General features: G+C 40.5%; 1 protein-coding gene across 3 annotated transcripts; it reads right to left on the reverse strand.

The window, feature by feature from the left end:
• Positions 1–15,979: 15,979 nt before the first annotated feature.
• SGK1 (serum/glucocorticoid regulated kinase 1) lies at positions 15,980–24,493 on the reverse strand. 3 transcript variants are annotated; one of them, XM_019624701.1, is made up of 12 exons: positions 21,549–21,702; positions 21,327–21,402; positions 20,820–20,895; positions 20,298–20,402; positions 20,106–20,189; positions 19,857–19,988; positions 19,462–19,574; positions 18,994–19,117; positions 18,443–18,538; positions 17,816–17,971; positions 17,617–17,706; positions 15,980–17,198 (listed from the first exon to the last, which is right to left on the reverse strand). In XM_019624701.1, exons 1-12 carry the CDS (start codon positions 21,622–21,624, stop codon positions 17,031–17,033), a joined length of 1,296 nt encoding a protein of 431 aa, XP_019480246.1. In that variant the 5' UTR covers positions 21,625–21,702; the 3' UTR covers positions 15,980–17,030. The 3 variants fall into 3 exon arrangements, with proteins under 3 accessions (XP_019480246.1, XP_019480245.1, XP_019480247.1); XM_019624700.1 differs by lacking the exon at positions 21,549–21,702 and adding an exon at positions 22,471–22,910 and having other exon boundaries at positions 15,981–17,198; XM_019624702.1 differs by lacking the exon at positions 21,549–21,702 and adding an exon at positions 24,293–24,493 and having other exon boundaries at positions 15,984–17,198.
• Positions 24,494–24,510: the final 17 nt, after the last annotated feature.

Below are 24,510 nucleotides of genomic sequence, written 5' to 3' on the forward strand. Positions count from 1 at the left end.
GTCCAGCACACAGCACAGCAAGATAAAGCGAATTCCTCTTCTGCGTGATGAATTTGTGGACAGTTATCGCTCCCCTCTCAGGCTAAATACCACCCCCAAACTCCTCCTTTCCCAGCTAGACCTTCACAGTTCATGCTTATGGAATCTGGTTTCAGTACCTCTCCCATCCCACTCATTTTAGCCTGAATGGTTTTCTTGGAATACCCTTCCAGAAACAAAACTGACGTCTGCTGATGTTGCCTCATCAGTAAAAAACTGGAGCCGTTTTCTTTGGGACAGGCTTTCTGTTAATCAGCACTTTTGATTTTCATAAGCTTCATTTGCACTTGACTCATATTGAAATTGTCTAATTTTCACATGTACTGTTAAGCCCAACTTTTTCAATTTTATAGTTGTAAAGTTGATTCTTTAGACTTTTATCTGAAGCCATATATATATCTCTATCTATCTATCTATCTATCTATCTATCTATCTATCTATCTATCTATGTATATACTGGTTTTCATCTTGTTTGATTCTTTCAATAGTCTTTTTGAATTCTGACTCTATCATATATCATGTGATAGCTCCTTTTTTAGCCTCAAGTTTTAATTTCAGGCTATTGATTTTTATTTATTTATTTTGTTTATTTGTTTTGACTAACTGACCAGTTGACGTTGATCCAAGTATTATCACTCTTACTTTTCTAGCACAGAGATTTTTTTTTTAATGTCTGGAAAATATTGTACAAGTAATTACTTATTCGTTCATTCAACAAACACTTACTGAGCACTTACGACGTAATACGCATATATGCCAGGTGTGTGGGTGCTAGGGATTTAACAGAGATCTCTGTCTTCAGGGAGCTCATATTCTAAGAAGAAACATAAATGACTATTTGCAGAGTGTAGTGTGATGAAGAAAATAAACATACTGAAAAGACAGAATAATTTACAGGGGAGCTGCTTTAGGGAGCGTGAAAGGAGCACATCTTCACCACAGGTAGAGTAAGTGAGGCAACCTTTCAGGAAGAGAGAAGAACAAATGGAAAGCCCTGAGACAGGTGAGAGCTTGACCAGTATGTCCAGCTCCTGAGATGCATGATCTGGTTTGGTTTCTGTCTATCTGGTTCTGCCTCTGACCTTGGCCCCCAGCACAGGACTTTTTGGGTTTTCTCATAGCTTCACAGACCACAGCGCAGTGAGAAGTCTTTCCCTAGACCACAGCCTGAGGAAGGATGCTGGTCACTCAGCCTGGCCCTGACCAGCCCTCACACGGCAAATGTGGGACTCCTCTCTTACAGACCATCTCACAGGCATTGTCATTTGAAAGAGCACATGGAATCAGGATTTTCAAGCTGAGCAGGCACAGAAATGATGCAAAATGCATAGTACCTTTTGAAAAATCTCATTTTCCATTAGAGCTCAGTACATGTATGCATGAGTACAAATGCTTAATGCACTGTTTCTACTTTACAGTATGTGTGTGTCCGTCCTTTCAGGCATAGTCCCTCTGCTAACCTTATTACCTACTTTCAATCTTCTAATGTCACACAGTCATGCCAACTCAGTCACAAAGTCATCGGGAAAATTAATAGCCAGGTCTAGTGACACCAGCCTCTTGCCCAGATTAGCTTTGGCTTCCAATTTTCCTTTTCCCCGTATCATATTAAATGATGAGAACACGAGCCATGGCAAAACCACCCAGTGGGCCCTTCTCAGACATCCATCACACAGGGAGGAAAATTACAAAAGTGTGGTCAGAATAAGCTTCAGAGAATTTCCCCAAAGCAGAGCCTATAAAATAACATGCACTTAATTTAACAGACCTGTTTTGATTCTAGTAATGTTCTGAGCAGGATTTTTAACTTCCTTAACTTCCTCTGTAAAAGCAAAGAGATTGACATTAGCCATCTTCAATTTCCGGACACCACATAGAGGAAGGGTTGGTGACTGCCAGTTGACTGGATATCATGAAGAGTGAAATATATTCAGGTCAGAAAGGAGCGTGCTCTGCTTTCATCGGTCAGCCTACTGACTTGGAAATGATGGAAATATGAGGGCCTCTAGGGTCAGCAAGAGCTGACATAAATTCTGTCTCTGCCATTCACGAGCTCTGTGGAAAAAGTTATTTATCCTTGCTAGCCTCAGAGTCTCCTCCATAACTCAGGGACAACAGTACTTATCTGATTAAATAAGGTAACGTAGCTCAAATTCCTAACACATATGCACATTTCAACAAATGTTAGCTCTTTAATCTTTCTCTCCTTTCTGAGAGATTTTGAATTGTGTGTATGCATGTATATGTGCTTAATAGGACAGAAAACTCTTAATACTAAAACAACATTCCTTTCCTTTGCTCATATATAAAAGAGGGTATTATCTGAAAGATGCTCTTCATGGCAAGACTGCCAACAGCATTGAGAAGTCTTTCTGTTAATAATGTTTAGATAGTTGGAAGCATACATTCTTTTCAATGGTATCTAAAGAGACACAACCTGAAGAATTAGGAGTCATAAATTTTAGGTCCACATCTCCTTTTAAGTAGGCATGAAACCCAAGTTAGCCAGCTAAGCTTTGCTTCCTCCTTTATCTGACCAATTGGTTTTATAACATCTGCCTTAGTCCAACTCTCGGGGCCAGTAAATGAGAATTTAGATATAGTCATTGGATGTCTTTGAAATGTGAATAGCTTGTATTTGCATTCAAACATAATAATGTCATACGCTATATTCTCAAAACTACTAATTTTCTCTTATTTTTGATCCACTTTTATATATATTTTTTCTCATTGTTTTAAACTTGATGTACCACTTTAGTGGTCAGGGACTATGAGTGATGCATTAAAAATCATGTTAACTTTGATCACATGATGCTTCAGGCATTGTACTTATTAATCACCTACGGTCAGTGTTATGGCTTTCCCCCTTCATGGTAGGTATTATTATTATTTCTATTTTACAGAAAATAAAAGATGAGTATCAAGGAGATAAAATTATTTGCTGAAGGTCACAACAATACTAGTATATGAAGACAAATTAGACTCTTGGTCTTTTGCAAAAATTAAAAAAAAAAAACTTAAAGAAAAAAAAAACACAAGGAAACAAATATTCTTATGTCCTGAACTAAAGGAGGCAACAACACGTGTGTGATTACTTAGTTATTGTGTGTCTCTCTGACTAGATTTGCGGACTCCATAAAGGCAGGGCCCGCTTTTCTACTTGCTCATCATTGTATCTGAAGTATTAGGCATGGTGCGTACCAGTGAAAATGTGCAATAGCTTTTTATTAAAGCAACGATATGTGTGTGAACGAGTGAGCTATAACAAGAAAAGTTTCAGATATGGACGCACCCATTTTAAGTACAATTTGTGGGTGAATCACGAAGGACACAGACCTCCCAACACCATTCCCAGCCTTTCTGCCTGTGTTAATAACAGCTGGTTTATAAGACAAACACCTGGATTGCTATAATGACAAGGATAGTTAGATAGGGTGAAGCACTGCAGGTAAAATATGAGTCTGTTTTCTGTAATTTGGCTTTTTTTTTTGTCATGACTTATGAAAATAAAATCCAGTGGCAACACCTCATATAAACAACTTTTATAAATAAAAAATCTGAAAGAAATATACCGAAAATACATTGAGTGTGAGCAAAAGACCTGAGTAACAGACACGTGGTACAGGTAATATTTACTACCTGAAAACGAGAAGACGCAGAAAAATAGCAAGTATTAATTGTATCCACTGGGTGGCGCTGCAGACCGATGTTGCTGTTGCTCCACAAATGGTTAGTGTCAGGAAATACAAGTTGGAACAGTGATACCTTATATGTAAAAAGTCCTTTCATTTGAGCGTGTATCACTATTACTTAAACACAGACCTTAGACATTAAACTGAAGAAACCGCCTCTCAGGAACTTTGTAACGATTTTTAATGGAGCTATAAAGTGGTCCATTCACATTTGAGCTGCTTATTCCAGTTATTTACTGGTGACTTTGGTTTCTTCCTCCAGTTTCAAGTGTCTGTCTCATGAAAAGGCAAACTCTATGGAAGGGAGATGAAAATAGCCTGCTACATGCTCCTGGTGGTGGGCTTTTGCTCACAGCTAAGTGAATGCACCAAGATGCTCAAAGGAGGCTGTGAAAAGAGAATATCGTCACAAGCAGTGGAGTGGGTTCAAGTTTGACTCTTCCACATACTCCTGGGCATCTGTCTATTCATCAGAGCCTCAATTTTAGCATATGTAAAAGGGAATAGAAATATTTTACCCCATCAGCCTCACCCTCCTGATAAGATAAAATGAGTTAACATGGGGGTAGGGTAAAGTGTTCTGTGAATATAGGTTATTATTTTCTCTGGGAGCTTACTCTGCTTTCATTAATATCCTTCCCATTCCTTTAATCCTGCTCAAATCCATGATCCCCATACAGAAGACTCTCTTAGCCTTTCAAACAAAAAGGTGATCACCAGTTCCTCTCGACTTGATGTACCTGTTCATTAATTAACGAATCAATGACTTGATATTCTTTGATATTTTCATCTATTAGCTTTTTAGTTTTACCTTTCATAGTTAGGTCTTCAGTCTGTTTGGTGTTTATTTTTAAATGTTGTGTGAAATAGAGATCAAACTTATTTTTCTCCCTAATGAGCTAAATTTCCTAACATGATTTTCGAAATAATCCACAGTTTCTCCATTGATTTGTGGTGTTACCAATCTCATATTATATATACCGTCTTTTCTGTCCATTTATTTGTCCATATGCCAATAACATGCTGTTTTAATACTGTTTAATGTCTTTGTAATATATTTTAAGATATGGTAGCTCTGGTTTCCCCTCTTTACTCTTCATTTTCTGTTATAGTTGATCAATTCCTTCTTGTAAATTTTATATAAAATATTAATGGATCTTATCCTTTTACATACAGTTTACAATTAATTTTTCAATTCCCCCCCCAAAAAAAATTCCTTTAAAGATTTTCACTGGAAATTGACTGAAACCTATAGATAAATTTTGGAATAATCAATATCTTTGCAATGTTATGACATCACATTAACTAACATTATATATCTTTTTATGTAGTCACTCCCTTTAAAGAGTTATTTTTTTTCTTTACAAAATTCTTCTGCATTCTGTGTTAGGATAATTAATTCCTAGATACTTTATAATTTTTGCTCTAACTATAAACAAAACCTTTTTTTTCTGTTTTCTAACATTTACTGATGGGTATATTTTAAATTGCTTGTTCACATATAAGATTTCATCATGGGATTAGCAAATGGAGAGCAATTTTTAATCTCTGCATTTGAAGATTTAACTCCTTGAAAAAGCTTCCTGCTTTTAAATGGGAAGAATTTTCAAAGGCCAGTCAAATAAATATATGCACTGAGATGTGTTTAAAAACTGACTTCTACTAGGTGACAAAATTCTCAATAGGACAATCTTCTAGCTGTTTTAGAAAAGTCTTAAATGACTCCTAGAGGCCTCAAGACTTAAAATAAATGACGGTGTTTTGTTACCCTTCGATGCATGGTGATTGGGGGGAAGGATCTGAAACTAGACGGTCACTTCCTGGTCAGTGAAGCCCATTCTCATACAATGTCTCTCTTATTGGAACTTAGCATTGGCCTCGGAAGAAAGTAGAGCAGTTACTAATATCCCCATTGAAAAGCAGACTTACAGAAGATGAGAGAGGGAGAACCTGAACCTAAATTTTCTGGTTTATATCCAGATCTGCCCCCAACAATCTTAGGTTTCTTCCATGAATTTGACCATACTGCTATTAGCAATGCTGGAAAAGTAAAGACTTTGTGAGAGGATCACTCATCCCTTTTATCTTTAAGAAAAAGGTTAACATGGTGTAATGTCAGGTTATTGTAGCCACTTTGTTTTTGTTGGTGAGTTAAGTAGTGCAAGTCAACCTTATTTTATGGTGTGTGTTTAAGAAACCTAAAAGAAATTTAATTTACTATGCTGCCTCCCTCAACGTATCTTTTCTTGGTTTCCTATTCACTGTGACTCAGGGTAAGCTTGGCCAAGTGGATTCCTTGTCCTTTTATGGAAGACAGAAAATTCTTCAGATTGTTATAAACAATGGTGGTCCGTTTTCCCTTGTGAGTGAGTGAGTGGTCTGCTAAAAAGAAGCCCTCTTAAATGCCTCTAAATGATACACTAAAAAGCCTACCCGCTTCCTTTCTAAAACTGGTTACGAAGCTCTGATGTAATGGGGAACCACCAGGTGTGTGACTATGATTAGACACTGGGAACAGTCTCTGTCATCCTGAGGGGTGGGACGTAGTGTTATCTAATGAAAACTACTGTTTTCATTCTTGTAAGTAGTTGTCCTTCTCATAAGCCCATTCCTTCCTCACTGTTGCATCATTGGGAGAAGAGCTCTCAATTCTTAGTATTTGTGGTTTTGTTTTTTGTTGTGTTGCTCCTAGATAAGAACTGGACACAAATGAAAAAGAGAAGGCAGCTCATTAACATTTACAGGATTGCATGCAAGATTATAGACGAGAAAATTTGCAAATGTTTCTGGCCATAGACTCATTTTACTTGGCCAACACAGCGGTTTTTGTTCTTGATATTAATTATTATTTTAATTTCAATACTTTTAAGAGAAAATACATTGTCTATGACTCCTATTGTTTTGTTCTAACATGATTTACAAGCCTGGCTCCTGAAGGCCCTGAGTTTATGACCCCTGGACCTACAGATCTTTCCCACCCTGATGTTGTTATGATTCCATGTAATTGGAAATGACAAATAGTTGTCAGAGGGAGTTACTTAAAGGAATGTAGGAATGATTGAAAGGGAAAGTATTATTCTTTAATCAGGTAACTTTTGTGAAAACATCCAGGTTTGCCTTAGGTATGAAACAACTCATTAGTGACAGGAAACTCAAGATGGTTTCTAGCTGTTTTAGAAAGTGTGTAGCTAGAATGACGTTGCTGAGGTGTTACCCTCTAAGGACTGTGGGCAAGGCAAAAAACATACATAGATGCAAAGGGCAACCTTGAAAGCCAAGTATTGTGTCTCAGTGAGTCTACCTTTTTGTTCTGCAACACGAAACCAGGTTGTTGTGTCTTTATTCAGCAACAGGTGAAAAAGTTGACATGTATGAGTTACGTCACACCAAAAATATTAAAATACTAGAGTCACACCAGTGAGATTTTAAACTTTTTAAAAAATATGAACAATTAAGATAATTTTAAAAAATCAACCAGCAATCAAGCGGCCTCTTTTGCTTCCTCCTTTAAAATTTCAATTCTGTGTTATTGGGAGCCTTTATGTTTGTATACGCATAACAAATTTCTAAAAGGTTACACCAAAAAGCTCTCTATTGGTTATCTCCAGAGAGGGGAAATTGGGATGGGAAGGGCTGAGTGAGGCAATTGTGAAATTATTACTCATTTTGACTTGTTATGGTTTTATTTATTTATTTTACCATGAACATGTTATCCATTTACACATAAAAGAAAAATGTAAGGAAATGTCATTACTTTCACATTCTCTTCTCCTTTCGGAATATTTCATCTTTTGTTTGTTATATTTTAAAAGAGTTGTCAAATATATGTTTGATTTGAAAAATTATATTTCCATAAATTTATCCCAAATTGTCCATGATTATTAAGCAGCACGTAATTTACTTCAAACATCACATAATTACTGTGTCTCTTTTTTCATGATCTTTTAGAGGAAAAAATAATCATTGTTTTCAATTTGGACCCTAATTTGTTTCCAGTTTAATCTTTAATTAATCTAATTAAATAAACTTTGATTTAGTTAGTTGTGGCCAAAACAAATAGATCTGTGCTGTGCTTTGCTAAAAACACTGCAACACATTTGGAACCACGGGGTTTAGGTCTGGTCAGAGTGGCGATGACTTTGACTTCTGGAATGCTATTATGACTTGACAAATTGCACAATCTAGAAAAAATGGATAAATTCCTAGAAACGTACAACCTTTTAAGACTGACCCAGAAAAGAAAAAGGAAAAGAAAAGAAAATCTGAACAGACTAACTACTAGTAACAAAATTGAATCAGTAATCAAAAAACTCTCAATAAACAAAAGTCCAGAACCAGACGGCTTCACAGGTGAGTTCTATCAAACACTTAAGGAAGAATTAATACCTATCCTTCTCAAATTATACCAAAGAATTTGAAAAGGAAGGAATGCTTCCAAACTCATTCTATGAGGCCAGCATTACCCTGATAACCAAAACCAGACAAAGACACCAAAAAAAAAAATTACTGACCAATATCTCTGATGAACATAGATGCAAAAATTCTCAACAAAATATTAGCAAACCAAATTCCATGACAGGTTAAGAATCATACACACCATGATCAAGTGGGATTTGGTCCAAGAATGCAAGAACAGTTGAATATCCATAAATTATTTAACATAATATACCACATCAAAATAAAAGATAAAAATCATATGATCATCTCAATAGATGCAGAAAAAGCATTTGACAATAGACAACATTCATTTGTGATAAAAAAAAAACTCTCAACAAAGTAGAAATAGAGGAAAGACATCTCAACATAATGAAGACCATGCATAACAAACCCACAGCTAGCATCATACTCAATGGTGAAAAGCTAAAAACTTTTCTGCTAAAAACAAGAAAAAGGTGCTCACTCTCACCATTTTTATTTAGCATAGTCCTAGCCACAACAATCAGAAAACAAACAACAAAAAGCATCCAAATTGTAAAGGAAGAGGTAAAACTGCCATTATTTGCAGATGACATGATGCTCTATATAGAAAACCCTAAAGACTCCATGCAACAAATATTAGAATTAATAAATGAATTCAGTAAAGTTGTAGGATACAAAATTAATATATAGAAATCAGTGATATTTCTATACACTAATAATGAATTATCAAGAAGAGAAATTAAAAAAACAACCCCATTTACAACTGCATCAAAAAATAAAATATCTAGGAATAGATTTAACCAAGGAGACAAAAGAGCTGTACTCTGAAAACTGTAAGAAGTTGATGAAAAAAATTGAAGAGCTGACATAAATATATCATGCTCATGGATTGGAAGAATTAATAAGAATTAATATCATTAAAATGTCCATATTACCCAAAGCAATCTACAGATTGAATGCAATCTCTATCAAAATACCGGTGTCATTTTTCACAGAGCTAGAACAAATAATCCTAAAATTTATATGAAACCACAAAAATCCCAAATAGCCAAAGCAATCTTGAGAGAGAAGAACATAGATAGAGGTATCACACTCCCTGATTTCTACAAGCTATAGTAATCAAAACAGTATGGTACTGGCACAAAAATAGAAACATAGGTCAATGGAGCAGAATATAAAGCCCCCAAATTAAACCAACCTTATACGGTTAATTATCTGCAACAAAAGAGGCAGGAGTATACAATGGGAGAAAGACAGTCTCTTCAATGTATGGCATTGGAAAAACTGAACAGATTGCAAAAATATAAAGCTGGACCACTTTTTTTCACACCATATACAAAAATAAACTAAAAATGGATTAAAGACTTAAATGTAAGACCTGAAACCATAAAATTTCTAGAATAAAACATAGGCAGTAAACTCTGATACTGCTTTTAGCAATATTTTTCTGGATATGTCTCCTCAGGACAATAAAAGCAAAAATAAACAAATGGGACTACATCAAACTAAAAAGTTTTTGCACAGTGAAGGAAACCATCAAGAAAACAAAAAGACAGTCTACCGAATGGAAGAAGATATTCACAAATGATATACCTGATAAGAGGTTGATATTATATATACATATATATATATATGTATATATATATATATATATATATATATATATATATATATATATATATATATACACTCAACATCACAAAAAAACATCTAATTTAAAAATGGGCAGAGGACCTGAATAGACATTTCTCCAAACAAGACATACAAATGGCCAAAAGACTTATAAAAAGATGCTTAACATCACTAATCATCAGGGAAATGCAAGTCAAAACCACAATGAGATATCACCTCATACTTGTCAGAATGGTTACTATCAAAAAGTAAAAAAAACAAAAACAAACAAATGAAAAACAAGTGTTGGTAAGGATGTGGAGAAAAGGGAACCTTTGTGCACTGTGGGTGGGATTGCAAATTGGTGTAGCCACTATGGTAAAGAGTATGGAGGTTCCTCAAAAAATTAAAAATAGAACTACTATACAATCTTGCAATTCAACGTCTGGGTATTTATCTGAAGAAACCAAAAACACAAATTCAAAAAGACATAGGCAGTCTTATGTTTATTGAAGCATTATTTACAATAGCCAAGACATGGAAGCAACCTAAGTGCCCATCGATGAATGAAATAAATGGGTAAAGAAGTTGAGGTATATATACATTCACACAATGGAATATTATTCAGCCATAATGAAAATAAAATCCTGCCATTTGTGACAACATGGATGAGCCTAGAGAGTATGGTCCTAGTGAAATAAGTCAGACAGAGAAAGAAATATACCATATGGTTTCACTGATATGTGGAATCTAAAAAGCAAAACAAAAGAAATGAACAAATAAAACAAAAGAGAAACAAACTACTAGATACGGACAACAAACTGGATTGCTGCAAGAAGGGAGGGAGGTGGGGGAATGGGTTTAAAAAGTGAAGGGAATAAGAGGTACAAACCTCTGGTTATTAAAAAACAAACAAACAAACAAACAAACAAACAAACAAAAACCCAGTAAGTCATGGGGATGTAGCATACAGCATAGGGAAAATCGTCAGTATTATCGTGATAACTTTGTGTGGTGACAGATGGTCACTGCACTTATTGTGCTGATCACATTGTAAGGAAGATAAATGTCGAATCACCATGTTGTACACTTGAAACTAATATAATATTGTACATCAACTGTAATTCAGAAGAGATTCTATGACTCTCCGAAGTGGCAATAAATTAAGATTGAGCAGAATTGTGTTTAAATCGTCTAGATGTCATGCCACTCATCTGTTTTACGTACGGATGAAAAGTGACACTTTGTCTTTATGTTTATGACCCTCTGTGTACTGTTCACAAGGAGTGATTGGCTGCATGTATATTTTCTTGTGAACAGTACGTACCTTCTATATTGTTTCAGCAGCAGCATCATTCCTTCCGTGATACCCTAGGTGGAGCACAGAACACACAACACAGGAAAGAGGAAATCGAGAACCCTGCCCATCAGAGTCCATGGTTTCCAAGATCTGTAAATACACAAATATATCTATCTGAACACAATGTTATAGGTAAACACTGAGTACACATCAGGATTGCTCCTAGTCTGGTTGCTAAAGTCCTCACAGAAAAGATGTGGAAAGCAGAGAAAACATATATAGATTAAATGTGCTCTTAAATTGCAAGTAGGTAGTGGCCAAAACAGACCAGGGGAGATTCCGTGTAAGCACAAGTGAAATTTAAGCAATAGTAATTCAGTTATTGTTTTTGGTGATTGGTTAACAATTTTCTTGCCATATTAAAAAAAAAATTTTAAATAATTTCTCAGAGTAGGTTTAATTAAATCGGAGGAGTGTGTTTTTCTTAATAGAAGTGTTGTTCTGATGAACACCATCTTAAGTTTAATGTCATGGTGCTCCTCTTACAAGGCTCAGGGCATGTGGAATAGGATTTTAGGGGCTTTTTGATGGATGAAGGGAGAAATTTCTTAACAGGATGAGATAGAGATTGATTACAGTGTGTAACATCTGGCTTTGCCAAAAACACTGATTGATTATTGACTGGCTGTTTCATTATATCCTGGGAATGTTGAAGAAACTGGTGGGTGGTCTTTGTGCTAGATGCTAGTATTGCAGTTAAGTCAGTTACATTATAGAAATACATTACATTAGATGTGCTTTGTTTTGAATTCTTCCTTCTTCCTTTATTCCCAATAACTCACTTAGCCCCATTGATTTGGGGCCTTCAAACTCTCTCTTCTCTATTCTTTTCTCACTACCACCACTGAGTAACTGTCAGAAGTCTCCTAATTGACTTCCTTTTTTTTTTTTTTTAAATTCCAAAGCTCTCCCCACAATTACAACTCTTGGCAAGAGTCTCCAGAATATTTCCTTTGATCACCTCATTTTCCTCATGAAAAAAATCTCCAAATGCTTCTTTTTGCTACTTTATGACATCAAACTTCTCTGTGAGACTTTCAAGAATATCAATGACAAGGTCCATTTCCCTATTCAAAATGATTTCTCAGTGCTTTTAATATCTTTTTGCTCCTGTAATCTAGTAAAGAGGAGGGGAAATTGAGAAAGGTAATGACGAGGGAAAGAAGAGATTAGTTAGCATTCTTTGAATTCCAGTTCCTTCTGACCTTGTCTCATGGGTAACTGTGAAAAGATAAACACTTGCTGCATTTTTTCATCTGAAAAACTGAAGTTAGGAGAAGTTTGTCCAAGTGATGATTTGCCCAAAGCTAGAAAGCTAATCAGTAGAGCTGAGATTCCAAGCTGGGTCTGGGGTCCTCTGAAGCCCTCCCTTTTCCAATATCCCGTGTGTTGTGCTGATGTAATCTGCCCCCTCCCGCTTCACCTCTACCAGCCAGCACCTGGAATGCCCTTCTTTCTACCTCTTTTTCGAAATCCAGTTTCATCATATAAGATCACAGTAATTTATTCATTTTACCACTGATGAACATTTTGAATTGTTCCCATTTTGGGGTTATTTGTATTACTACTACTATGAAATTATTGCAATTTTAAAAATTGAATATATATACACTCCTTGGGGGGTATAAACGATGAAGTGGAACTAACTAGGTAATAAGTTATATGTATGTTCATCTTTAGTAGATAGTGCCAAATCAACTTCCAAAATGGTTGTACTAATTTACACTCTCACTGCAACGTATATATCTAGCTTCTCTTCATCAACAACTGATAGTATCTATAGTATAATTGCAGATTCCTCTCTCTCTCACTCTCTCTCTCTCCACCTAGAAGGTATCTTTAGTAAAAGTCTGGTGAAATACTAAGTGAATAACTAACAAGCACACAATTGTTGGCTTCTATATTCTGTTGTCACCTGTTAGCATAGGCTTTGGGGGCAGACTGCCATGATTCAATTTCTGACATCAAATTACTTTTCTGTGCTAGTTTCTTTACTTTCAGCATTACAGGGTTGTTTTGAAAATTAAATAAATTGAGTATAAAATACTTAGAACAACGCCTGGCATATAGTGAGAGCTCAATTAGCTATTACTGTTATCTAACCTGGCGGCCTGCATCCTGTTAGGCTCCCTAGAAATAGAATTGGTTAGTACAAATCTTTGGCATCCCCTCTCGGAAGCGTGCCCTAAGCAGCCGACCCCACAGAGAGCCTCTGAACTTCTAAAGTTCTCTCTACCCCCCATTCACCACCTGTCCTATACCATGGGTGAGTGCCATGTCTCTCCAGATAGATAGCAAATTCCCTAAGTAGAGTGTCTGACATATTCTTCGTGGTAGTAGTGGTTTCGGATTCCCATTTTATTTATTTATTATTTTATTTTATTTTATTTTTATTTCATTAAGATTTTTATTGGGGAATTGGGGGAGGGGAACAGTGTTGGGGAATTGAGGAGGGGGACCAGCCAAGTTGTTGTTCTTCAGTCTTAGTTGTGGAGGGCACTAGTCGCCATCTGGCTGCCCGTCAGCGGCTCGTGGCCTCTAAGCTAAAGGTGCTGTGTTCAATCTTAGTTGTGGGTGGGCGTAGCCACCATCCCATGCAGGAGTCAAACCAGCAGCCTTGTTGTTAAGAACACATGCTCTATCCACTGAGCCATCCAGGAGGCAGTTCAGCTCAAAGTGCAGAGTTCAGCCTTAGTTGCAGGTGGGTGTCGTAGCCCACCATCGAACAGGAAATCTTGTTGTTACACCAGTTGAGCCATCCTGCTACCTGTTGGCAGCTCAGCGACAGCTCAGCTTGGGCGCAGTGTCACTGGCCCATGTGGGAATCGAACCGACGGCCCTGTTGCTCAGAGTTCGCACTCTTAAGTCAACTCTTAACCAAGTGAGCCACTCGGCTGGCCCCTTGGATTCCCATTTTAATTCGTGGGGCTCTTAGCTCAAGTAATTTCACCTGAACCCATATTTAAGCAGGTCCACAGCTGGGGAGCTATGGAGAAGGGGACTGGTCCCTTTTGCAACCACGATGCTCAAATGTAGTTTCTAATGCTGGCAAGAATGTGCACCACTCCTCTAGATAAAAGATACCTCTCTGTGAATGCTATCTGACATCACTTGAATCATTTGACATCAGTGCTTAGTAAATATTTGCCCTTGTTTATTGACCACTTGTCCTTTCTTGACTTCCTTGTTCTTGCCTTGTTCCCTTCCCACCCACCTGTGTTTGATGTAATGTCCTCCCATTTGTGTGACATTTGGGACTCCTCTGGCTCCTTTCAGTTCTCAAACAATGTGAATCAGTTCTTATATAGTAATTGACTGTAACCCAATAAAGCAAATTCCTATCCTTAAAAAATGAATAAGCTTTGTTAATCCATGACTGGCCCCTCTGAGTTATTTACAATCAGTTTATAGATTCCCAGCCTGCAAGAACTGTGTTTCAATAAAAATGTGATTTAAGCACTTTTTGTTCGAGGAGGAATTCATAACTGTTATTGAAAATGAGAATGAGAGGGAGGTATGCAAATAATCTCCTTGTCAGAGCTAGCATCACTCTTTCCTAGAAAATGCAGGCTGTAGATTCTCTGTGCTGTAGTTGATTTTGGCATTTGGGGTTGGCAGGGGATTTAATACGGAGCTAGTGCCTGTAGGTAAAGCAGCAACTGAAATGCAGACCTTGACCTGGAAGCCACCTTCTGCAGGAAGTCATTGTTTCCCGTTGATCCCATTCCTTCAGTGGGTTATGAGGGACAAGGACTAAGAGATCTCCAAACATCTGTTCAGCCCTCAGAAGCCTTGGGAGGGTGCGGGCAGCAGCATTGAGATACCAGGGCCATGATGAAAGGGGAAAGGATGACAGCTTTCCCTGGGGAAATCCCTGTGCAAAGTGAGAGGTCAGGGTGCTGGGAGTGAAGTAGACTTAGAGGTTAAGGCGGCAGCAAGATTGACTGTTAGAGGACTCCCTGGTTGCTGGGCATTTGTGTGAAAAGCCTAGAAAAACGAAAAAGTCCAAACAATTTGGACGCAATAGGGTAGTCTCCTAACATCATGCTATGTTCTCCTCCTCTACTGTAAACATGACAGTTGGATGAGTTCTTGGAGGGGCCTCTGCACACCAGATGCAGTATGCTGGGTGCATGCAGTACTGAGTGCACACCACCTGTTCAAAAGGCTTCTGGCCTAGGCCAGGGATGCGCTGTTCCTTGGGGACCCTTCTCTGAGCTGACACTAGACTCGGTTCAGCTCTGGGTACTCCCTGAAACCAGAAAAGTCCTGCCAGCTCAGCCTTTTGGGAATATCCACTTATGACAAATACCCTCAACCTCTGTAGTGGCATTCTCCTACACTTGCAGGCTCTTACCTTGATTTCGCTTTCAATACACTGCTTCATTTAAAAAGTCTGCCTCTTCTATGGGGCTCTATGAAGGCAGAGATTTGTCTGCTTTGCTCACTGCTATATCCCCAGCACTCTACAGAGCCTCGCCCAGAGTAGGTCCTCAGATGTTGAAAGAATTACCTGTTACTTCAAATAAGCTAAATGTCTGGACAAACAGCAGTCAACATCATAGGGCGGGCAATAAATATAGGGAACATTACTTCATGGCTGTCCTTGGGAGACCGGTAAATTGAAAAGGATTTGTTTGGATGGATTTATGAATAACTGACATCATAAAATGCTAAGAAAACCTGGAATATGAATAAGTTGTCTTTAAGACCACCCTATACTCCTCTGGAGTCAGAAGCTGCTGCTATTGGAAGCTGGAAATCACAGCAATATTTTCCTGGTTTTAGATTTGAAAAGGACCCCTTATTGCCCCTCTTAACCGAAATATACAAAAGAACACTCATGACACAATTTATGTAAATATTTTTCAAGGTTTTATTGCAAACCAAAATTGGTTTATCACACACAAAAAAAGTTGTGTGGTGGGGAGGGGGAAGGAATTGTACATATTATAACTATGTTAATTACAGTACATTAAAATGGTGGTTTACATTACAAATAAGCCTGTAAGTTTAAATATACTAGTGTTATAACCCAATGTACAGACTTTCTTTATACAATACATACAATTATCAGGAATGCAAAAAAAAAAACAAACCCAAACAAACCAAAAAACCATAAATAATGCCCATTTTACAGGTGACATTTTAAACAATGAAAACATCAGGCTTGAGTGACAACTAGGGCATTGGTCCAAAAAACCCTTTCTAAAAATAGAAATATTTGTAGCAGCAATGCTTTCTGTAAGCATCTGGATACAAGTCAATGCAAGACCATTTCAATAAATTTTAGTTATTAACTATATCTTACAAAAAAAACAGTCTACACATAAATTGATCTTCCAAATATGGAAGAAACAAACAATGTCCCACATTGTAGTGTCCTGCAAGTGTCACATTGATGCTTATAACTAAATCCATCTGTGATCAAGCATACCACACTCATACCACTGTTTGCACAGTAAATCCACAAGGAGGAATAAAGAACTGAAACACTCTGCAATAGGAAAAGCTTTGGAGCTAACACGATCTCATCAGAAAAGGCACATTTCGTAAGATTCGCGATCTCGGCCCAGACAGACCCTCAGCAAGTTCCTTCTTAGAACGGCGTCCTCCTCCTAACCAGACTGCTGTGTCTGTCTAAGGCGGCACTCGGATGCGCATTCCAGAGATAGCACCACGTTGGAAGGGAGAATAAAAACGCAAACCTCATGAGCTCACTGAGAGGAGGATGTGCTCTTCGAAAAGCTTCCAGCAAACAGTGTGCAATACGATTGCCAAGATGTGCAAGCTCCCAGGGGTGTGCAAATTCTCTTTTAAGCTGTCCTGTCGGCTGGCAGCTCTGCCAAAAGGCTAACTAAAACGTTTAAAAACACATACATTCCTTCGAAACCCAACCCTAAGCCTGTTCAGAGGAAAGAGTCCACAGGAGGTGCATAGGAAAAGCCTAGGAAGGCCTCTGCCGCTTCCTTGACGCTGGCGGTGAGGAGGATGCTGTCGGGAGACCTGCCAATGGAGTTGGGGACTGGCTCTTCAGTAAACTCGGGATCAAAGTGCCTCAGGTCACTGGGTCCGCTCTACAGCAGGAAAGAAAAACCACGCTCAGGGTCAAGAATTCACACTGGATACAAGGCAGGGGAATCCTCATTTGGGCTTTGAATTCTGGAGCTCAAGTCTTTAGAGCTCTATATGGAAATTCCCTTAATAATCTTCCATATCAAGCACAAAACCCAGAGGTCACACTGAGTTTAAATGAGGAGGATGGTCCATTCTTATCTTTTGGTACTTTAATTGATAAATGTGTTGAAAAAATCATGTGAGCTTTCTTGGGACAAAAATTCTACTTTTTTCTAGATAAAATAATGGTCCATGAACAAAATATCGGCCAATTTACTCCTTGAGGGCTTCCCCCACTCCGCCACCACCACCACCAACTCTAACTTAAAGAAATGCCCTTTGGGCCTCATTATACTTAGATGAGAAAAAGATACTCACCACATTTGGGTTAAAAGGGGGAGTAATCTTCTTATTGATAAGATCATCCCAGTTAATTACGGAGAAGAAAACATGATTCTTAATCTCCATCTGTCAAGAAGAAAAACAAGATTAATTTAGACAGGCAGAATTCGAGACGGGCAGTGAGATCCCGTGTACTTCCGGGACAGCCCAGGAGAACAGGAAAAAAATTACTCACAAAGTCATCCTTGGCGCCCAGTCTCTTTGTCCGGTCTTTCTGCAGGAGGCCCTCCAGGAGGTGTCTTGCAGAATTTGTGATATTTGGCTTCAACTGGAGGGGCTTGTTGAGAATGTTGTCATACATCTCAGCTGTGTTTCGGCTATAAAAAGGAGGCTGCAAGAATGGAGACAATGACTTAGTATTTACTTGGAAGTTGTGTATAGCATCCATGACCAATAGAGGAAAAGGCAAGCTGGAATATATTAAGCAAATCCATTAAGCTGGATTTGACAGTCTTTTTCCCTTACAGGTTTTCTTTGCCCTGGATTTTTAAGTGTCTATTTTGCAACTCTTATCAGGGGGTAGATGCTAATAAAGCCATGTTTTTCACTCTCACATAGATTAAGTGATGTCCTATGTAGTAAAATGTGAATTTACAAAAGAAAAATCCACTAGGTAGGGTTTTACCCTAAAACACTTATAAAATAACCAGGATGCCTCTCTACAGCATTTGCTAAACCTAATACTAAGGGGCAAAACACAATGGCCGGGTCTGCAAGAGGGCCCATGTGCAATGCTCCCATGAGAATTGGGAGCATTCTCAAACCAGGGGTAATATTTCATGATTCTCAATGTGCTACTCACCAGGCCATACAGCATCTCATATAAGACGGCCCCCAGGCACCACCAGTCCACGGTCCTGTCATAAGGCTGCTTATGAAGCACCTCAGGTGCAAGATACTGAAAGACAGAGCAGGAAAACAGAGTTTAGAGCCCATGAAACCAGCCAAAGCCCAAGTCCAGGCATGCACTTTTAAAGGGTGGAGAGACCCTGAGTCCACTTAGAGAACATATTTCTTTAGATTACTTCCTAATAAAGGTGCCGGCCTTTGAGGCTGACTGGCCACTTACGTTTACTGATAACCAGGACTCTATTGGGCACCCAACAGTATTGTCCTTGGGGATTTAGAAATCTTTTATGACATGGATCTTGCAAACAGCTAGTTTTAATTAAAGCAACATAAGACCTTGGAATATCTCATGTTGCGTCAAACAGCAAATTTATTTTACTTGCACTGAATTGGACCAAGAAGTCTTAGAAAACAATTGACTCCTTTGGTAGCTAAAAGCATTATTGTACTTATCTCTCTGGGAAGGAGTGGGTAGACCAGGCACCAAACCAAGAGTGCGCATACCTCAGGTGTGCCACAGAAGGTGGATGTCGTGCCATTGTGTTCAATGTTCTCTTTGCAGAGCCCAAAATCAGTAAGGACAATGTGTCCCTGTGAATCCAGTAGAATATTCTCTGGCTTTAAGTCTCTGTAAAAAAGTGAATGGAAAAGTAGTTGCATAAGTTAATTTCACTTTGTAAGACAGCCTCTCTAAAGATAATTGCTAGGGGTATGAGAAGCATTTTAAATTCACTATAGTTGTATAGAGAATAAAAAAGGGAGTCCTTGTTCTGCTAATCTGTTCTGGATTAGGCACAATCCCAGTTGGCTAGCTCCCCAGTGGCATGGAGTCAAGGCAGCTCGCATGCCAGGGGATCTGGTTTTAGGTGACCAACTTGTACCCAAACAAACATTATTTTAAGGCCCTGTCAAAGGCTAGAACTTAGTCTCCTTTATACCTAGGAAGATAGCCTTAAGAACGCTTCAGCTCACCTATAGACGATGTTCAGAGAGTGCAGGTAACCCAAGGCACTGGCTATTTCAGCAGCATAGAAACGGGCCCGTGGTTCCAGGAAGCAACGCTCTCTCTGGAGATGGTAGAACAACTGCAGGAGACAGAACAAAGTCTGGGTTGCCAAAGCCTGATAACAATGCATGTAATTTGTCTTGACTTATATAGCTAAAGAGAACAATTGCAGGAAGTGGCCCTAAATAGTCTACTAGCTATTTGAAACCTGGCAGGTTAAAGGAAATGCTAACTAATTCTAGTAACTTTTCCCCCCTATGTTTTAAAAACTTTCTTCTCAAACTAAAGCCAAGTAGGCTATGTACACCCCTCCCCCCCACCCCACCCCACCCAGGGTTAGCTCATATTCCCTTCAGCTCACCTCTCCACCGTTAATGTAGTCCAGGACAAAGTACAATTTGTCAGCAGTCTGGAAAGAGAAGTGAAGGCCCACCAGAAAAGGGTGTTTCACATTCTTCAGTAGAACATTGCGCTCTGACATAATATGCTTTTCCTAGGAAAAGAACAATTAAGATTTAGTGGCAAATTTGAACATGACACCAAAATCCCAAGGTGAAGCTACTCAATGAAAGTCTATCTCCAACCCCAATTCGGCAAGCACATCTCATACCTCCTTCTTTTTCAGGATCGCTTTCTTCTGTAAAACTTTGACTGCATAGAACGCTTCTTCTGCTTTGTGTCTTGCTAGCAGAACCTGAAATTTCAATTAAAAAATCAACTTTTGCTATTCACATCCAGGGAGAACGTAAAATGAGTGAATGAACGACTATCAATGAGGACTATCAATGAGATTTGAGATTACCTTTCCAAAACTGCCCTTTCCAATCACTTTCAAGAAGTGAAAGTCAGATGGTTTAGCATGAGGATTGGACGATGGGCCAAGGTTGATTTGCTGAGAAGGACTTGGCTGGAAAAGAAAATATTTTCTTTTAATATCTTTGTTTCAAAGGAAGACATCGATAATAAAATATAGCCAATGTCAAAGATGTTACATCTGCAAATGACTGAGGCAACTCATCATGCCTCTATAAACACATTCAAAATTAGTTTTCATCCATACATGTCAATATTTCAAATTAGAGTATGAAAACTATGCACGTGATTGTAAGCAGATAAAACTTTTATGAAACATGCCTTTTAAAATACTCTACTGACTCAGTACTTAGGTGCTTATGTCACATGTTATGTTCTGAACTAAAGAGGCATTCATTCCTGCCTTGATACTAATTTCTAGAAATGCCATTTTAATTCATCAATGTAGGAATCCTAACTGACTCATTTACAAGATTCCTGAAGAGGTGCATCACAAATAGAGACTACTTACTGGAGGAGAAGGGTTGGCGTTCATAAGCTCAGGCTCCTGAGGTTGGGAGATTTTCAAAATAGATTGAACTTCAGGGCTGCAAAGAAAGAAACTATTTAGAACCTCTTAATTCGCCACCAGGGGGCACATGAACATCAATAGTGAATTTCTGGCTCAACTTTTCCAGAATTCCGTGTTTAAACTAAAAACTCCCAGATAAATTACTCAGTTAAAGAAAAGAATAGCCAAAGACAATAATAAATCCGGCTAAACAGAGATAAGGGATGTTTTTCGTGGAGACAGGGGTGAAGTAGACAAACGTGAAAATTTTATCTTACAGTTCTAGAGCCAAATCCGCCAATGAATTTTAATGTTTAGAATGTTTTAAATACATTGTAACATGAAAAGGGATCTCCATCCCCGGGGAAGTCTTCTGCTTCCTGATCAACCCTCTGATGAGAATGTCTTTACCGCTGGTAAACTGAAACTATACTAATTTTTCTTTCCCCAAATCTCCCCCAAACTTACTGTTTGCATGCATAGGAGTTATTGGCAATCTTCTGAATAAAGTCGTTCAGACCCATCCTCCTCTGCTTCATGAAAGCTGTGAATTAGAGAAGATAAAAAAAACACACAAAACGTTTAGATGCCTTCATAACATCCGACGCCACACGCACTAATCTGATGCGGGACCTTCAAAAATTTTCCACTTCGCAAATCCTAGAAGTCCAGTCTTATTCCTACACTCACCGATTAGAATTGCTACCATTCCCCTCATTCTGGAGTAAGTGAGGGTGCCTCTAGCAGCCTCGGTTTTCACTGTCATCGCCACAGAGAGCACAGAGGGAGCACAAGGAGCCGTTATTGGCAGGACACCCACTGAGCGAACGCTGCTCTCGGGCGGTGCAGCCCGCCTTATAAACTCTGCGCCGCTGCGGGGGCGGGGCCCGTGCGACAATGTGTACGTCACGATGCCAGGCCCCGCCCTCCTCCCTGCCCAGGCCCCGCCCCCTTGTGCCGCCCGGCTCCGCTGGCAGCAAAACTGCCAGCGGCTGGAGGTTCCAGCACAGCCGGGGGCGGGGGGCGCGGGGGGCGCGGGGACCTCCCCGGAGGGGCCCGGTGCGGGGCGGTAATCTACCTCTCGTTCTAGGGCCAGAGAGAGGGAAACCGCAGGCGGAGCGGGTGGGAGGAAAGGAGAGCCCGGGGTAATTTTCCACCGTTCTCAATTATTCAGCCCTGCGAGAAAACCAGAGTCGCAGCACCGAGGTACTCTCCGCCCGGTGCGCGGCGACCGGGTGGCTTTGTGCCCGCTCTTGGTTTCTCAAACCCTGACTTCGGATTCACTCTCGGCCCCGGCGCCGACCCTCTTTCCAAATTCACACGGCAGCGTCCTCTGCCTTCCCCCGGGGGCAGCGCGCCACCAGCCGGGGTTCTCTCTCCAGAGCAGAGTGGCCGCGCCGGAGGGGGTCCGGGACGGCCCCGCGCGCCCTTATCTGCAGGGTCAGCGTGAGGCCAGGGCGCCCGGCCAGTCACCCCGCTCCCGCCGTCCCTTCCCCGCTCCCCGGACCTCATCGGTCCACTCAGAACGATCGCAAACACCCAGCTCCTCTCGCCGGAGCCGAGCAACTAGTGGGGGAGTGACACGGACACCCCGCGTGCCGGCGGCGCTTACCCAGTCCGGTTAGCAGGAAGGACTCGCTCCTTTTCTGAGCCTCGGCCCTCTTTTTGTGGCGGGGCCGGAGCAGGGACTGGAGCCGGGCCCTGGCTAACGCGCCCTGCATCTCCCCCATGGAAAGCGACGGCGGGGCGCGCAGCCGGCGAGGGCGACCAGAGAGCACTGACGTTTCCTTGAAGGAGCCGCCGTGACTCAGGCCGGGCAAGATTTCCTGCCCCGAGTCCCAAAACAAACAAATGGCCCTTGTGCACGGCCGAGCCGCTTCCGAAAACGCCTTTTTTGTGCTTTTGGCCAAAGCCAAAGCAAGGCTGAAAAATCCCAGAACTTGGAAGAGAAGGAAGGAAAGAAAGAGGGAGGGGGGAGGGGGAGGTCAGGAATGTGTAGGGGAGGGGGCGGAAATAAAATTCGTCTCTGCACTAAAGGGGGAAAAACTACAATCTGCATTGCACTTTTTTTTCCCCCCTAAAGTGATCTCCGAGAACATTCTGTCCTTTCCGCATGTAGTTTTTTTCCCTTGCATTTTTAATCCCCACCATACAAGAACACGTGAGGAAGTGGCAAATTAGGGGAGCGGTGGCTCCGCGCCAAGGGCCGACCTGGTGTGACCCCAAGGCGGCGAGGGCGGCGCGGGATCCGCATCTTGGGGCAGCGTCCACTCCTCCGATTCTCTGTCCCGCTACCCCACCTGAAAGCTCCGCAAGGTCACATTACATTGCCTTAAAAATCCCTTAAGAAGAGTTTGTCCTCTTCTTCCCTACCTCTCCCTCGGTTTATTTCAAGGACTGGCCCAGGAGTCTTCTTACAGTTTTACCACCTGGCTCTTTGTCTTAAGTCCCAGATCAACTGTGACTCTTTAGCTCCTGAAAGATTAGCGGCGGGGTGTGTGTGTGTGTGGGGGGAGCGGGAGCCTCCGTTCCAGAAAGCAGAGGACAGAAGGGAGCTCTGCAGACTAGCGGCTCGATGCCTTCTTGTAACCCCGTCGCTGGGAGATGCCTGGAAGCTGCAGTCTGACCGCCGGCGCGAGGAGTCGCGCCAGCGCTGGCTGGGAAGCTGCAAGCACCGCCACCGGGCCAGGAGCGAGCAGACCGCTGCAAGTTACTGAGATTTTCAGGGCCCGGTGCCTGGGGCTCGCTGGTGCTGTCGGCAGTGGTTGCCCTGCCGTGACCCCTTTTTCGGAGTTGCTAAGGGCCCTGCCATTTCAGAGTTGCCTACTGGCTCCGCAATGCCAGCTGTCAAACCAAGAATAGCATTTAAGCGGTTTTCTTTGGTCCTGGACAGGGATTCGTTTTGCAGGCATAACCACCTCATTTGCCCTAATATGATTTGTGGCCTCCACTTTTCTTGGTGGAGAAGAGAACGTGCATCATTTCTCCTGGAGACTGGCTGAGATCTGGCTCAGTATGCACTCTTAAAAAGAAGCGCTTACTGTTGCCTGAAATTGACGCTTCAACCTAAAGCAAGGTTTAGGAAACTTCAAATCGTAGTCACTGACCCACTTCTGCTTCCTCTTGTGTGGATTCTTCATAAAATGATTTGTTATTGCCAGTACCGTTTCAACTAGCCCAGCCCAGCCCAGCCATGCTCCCACACCATTCCTTCCCTTTTTGAAAGAGCAATTTTTGCAAAGACTGCCCAGAAACACCAACTTGCACAAAGATTTCTGCTTGTTTGCTTTTAAGCATTAAATTAAGAAATCTTCCACCAGAGTCCCCTATCCCCCCACAACCTGTGCCTTCCCCATGCCAAGTAACCCTAAATCCTCTGAAGCATCTTTGTTTTATCCTTTTCATTCAAATTATAGTAGTAAAAGCAGACAAACCTCTCAAAGGGGATTTTATAGCCTCCTCTTTCATTCTTCAGGTTGCCTAGGATGTGAAGTTTGGAGATTACTTCCTGAAGGCTGGAGGTAGTAGGTAGAGCTCAGTTAGGGCTGGAGTAGCCTCCTGGTATGTGCCTGATAAGGCTGGAGGCTGAGATGACATGGGAGCACGAGCCAGAGGCAGCTGTCCCTGCTGTGTTATCAACCCCACTTTATAT

The sequence above is a fragment of the Hipposideros armiger genome, unplaced genomic scaffold (genome assembly GCF_001890085.2).
Source record: "Hipposideros armiger isolate ML-2016 unplaced genomic scaffold, ASM189008v1 scaffold_600, whole genome shotgun sequence".
In the NCBI taxonomy this organism is placed as follows: Eukaryota; Metazoa; Chordata; class Mammalia; order Chiroptera; family Hipposideridae; genus Hipposideros; species Hipposideros armiger.

Coding starts and splice junctions, on each gene's coding strand:
- SGK1 (XM_019624700.1), bottom strand. CDS start 22,588: ATGGGGGAGATGCAGGGCGCGTTAGCCAGGGCCCGGCTCCAGTCCCTG. Junction 21,403..22,470: donor CTTCCTGCTAACCGGACTGG/GTAAGCGCCGCC, acceptor TCTAATTCACAG/CTTTCATGAAGCAGAGGAGG. Junction 19,989..20,105: donor CGATCCTGAAAAAGAAGGAG/GTATGAGATGTG, acceptor TTCTTTTCCTAG/GAAAAGCATATTATGTCAGA.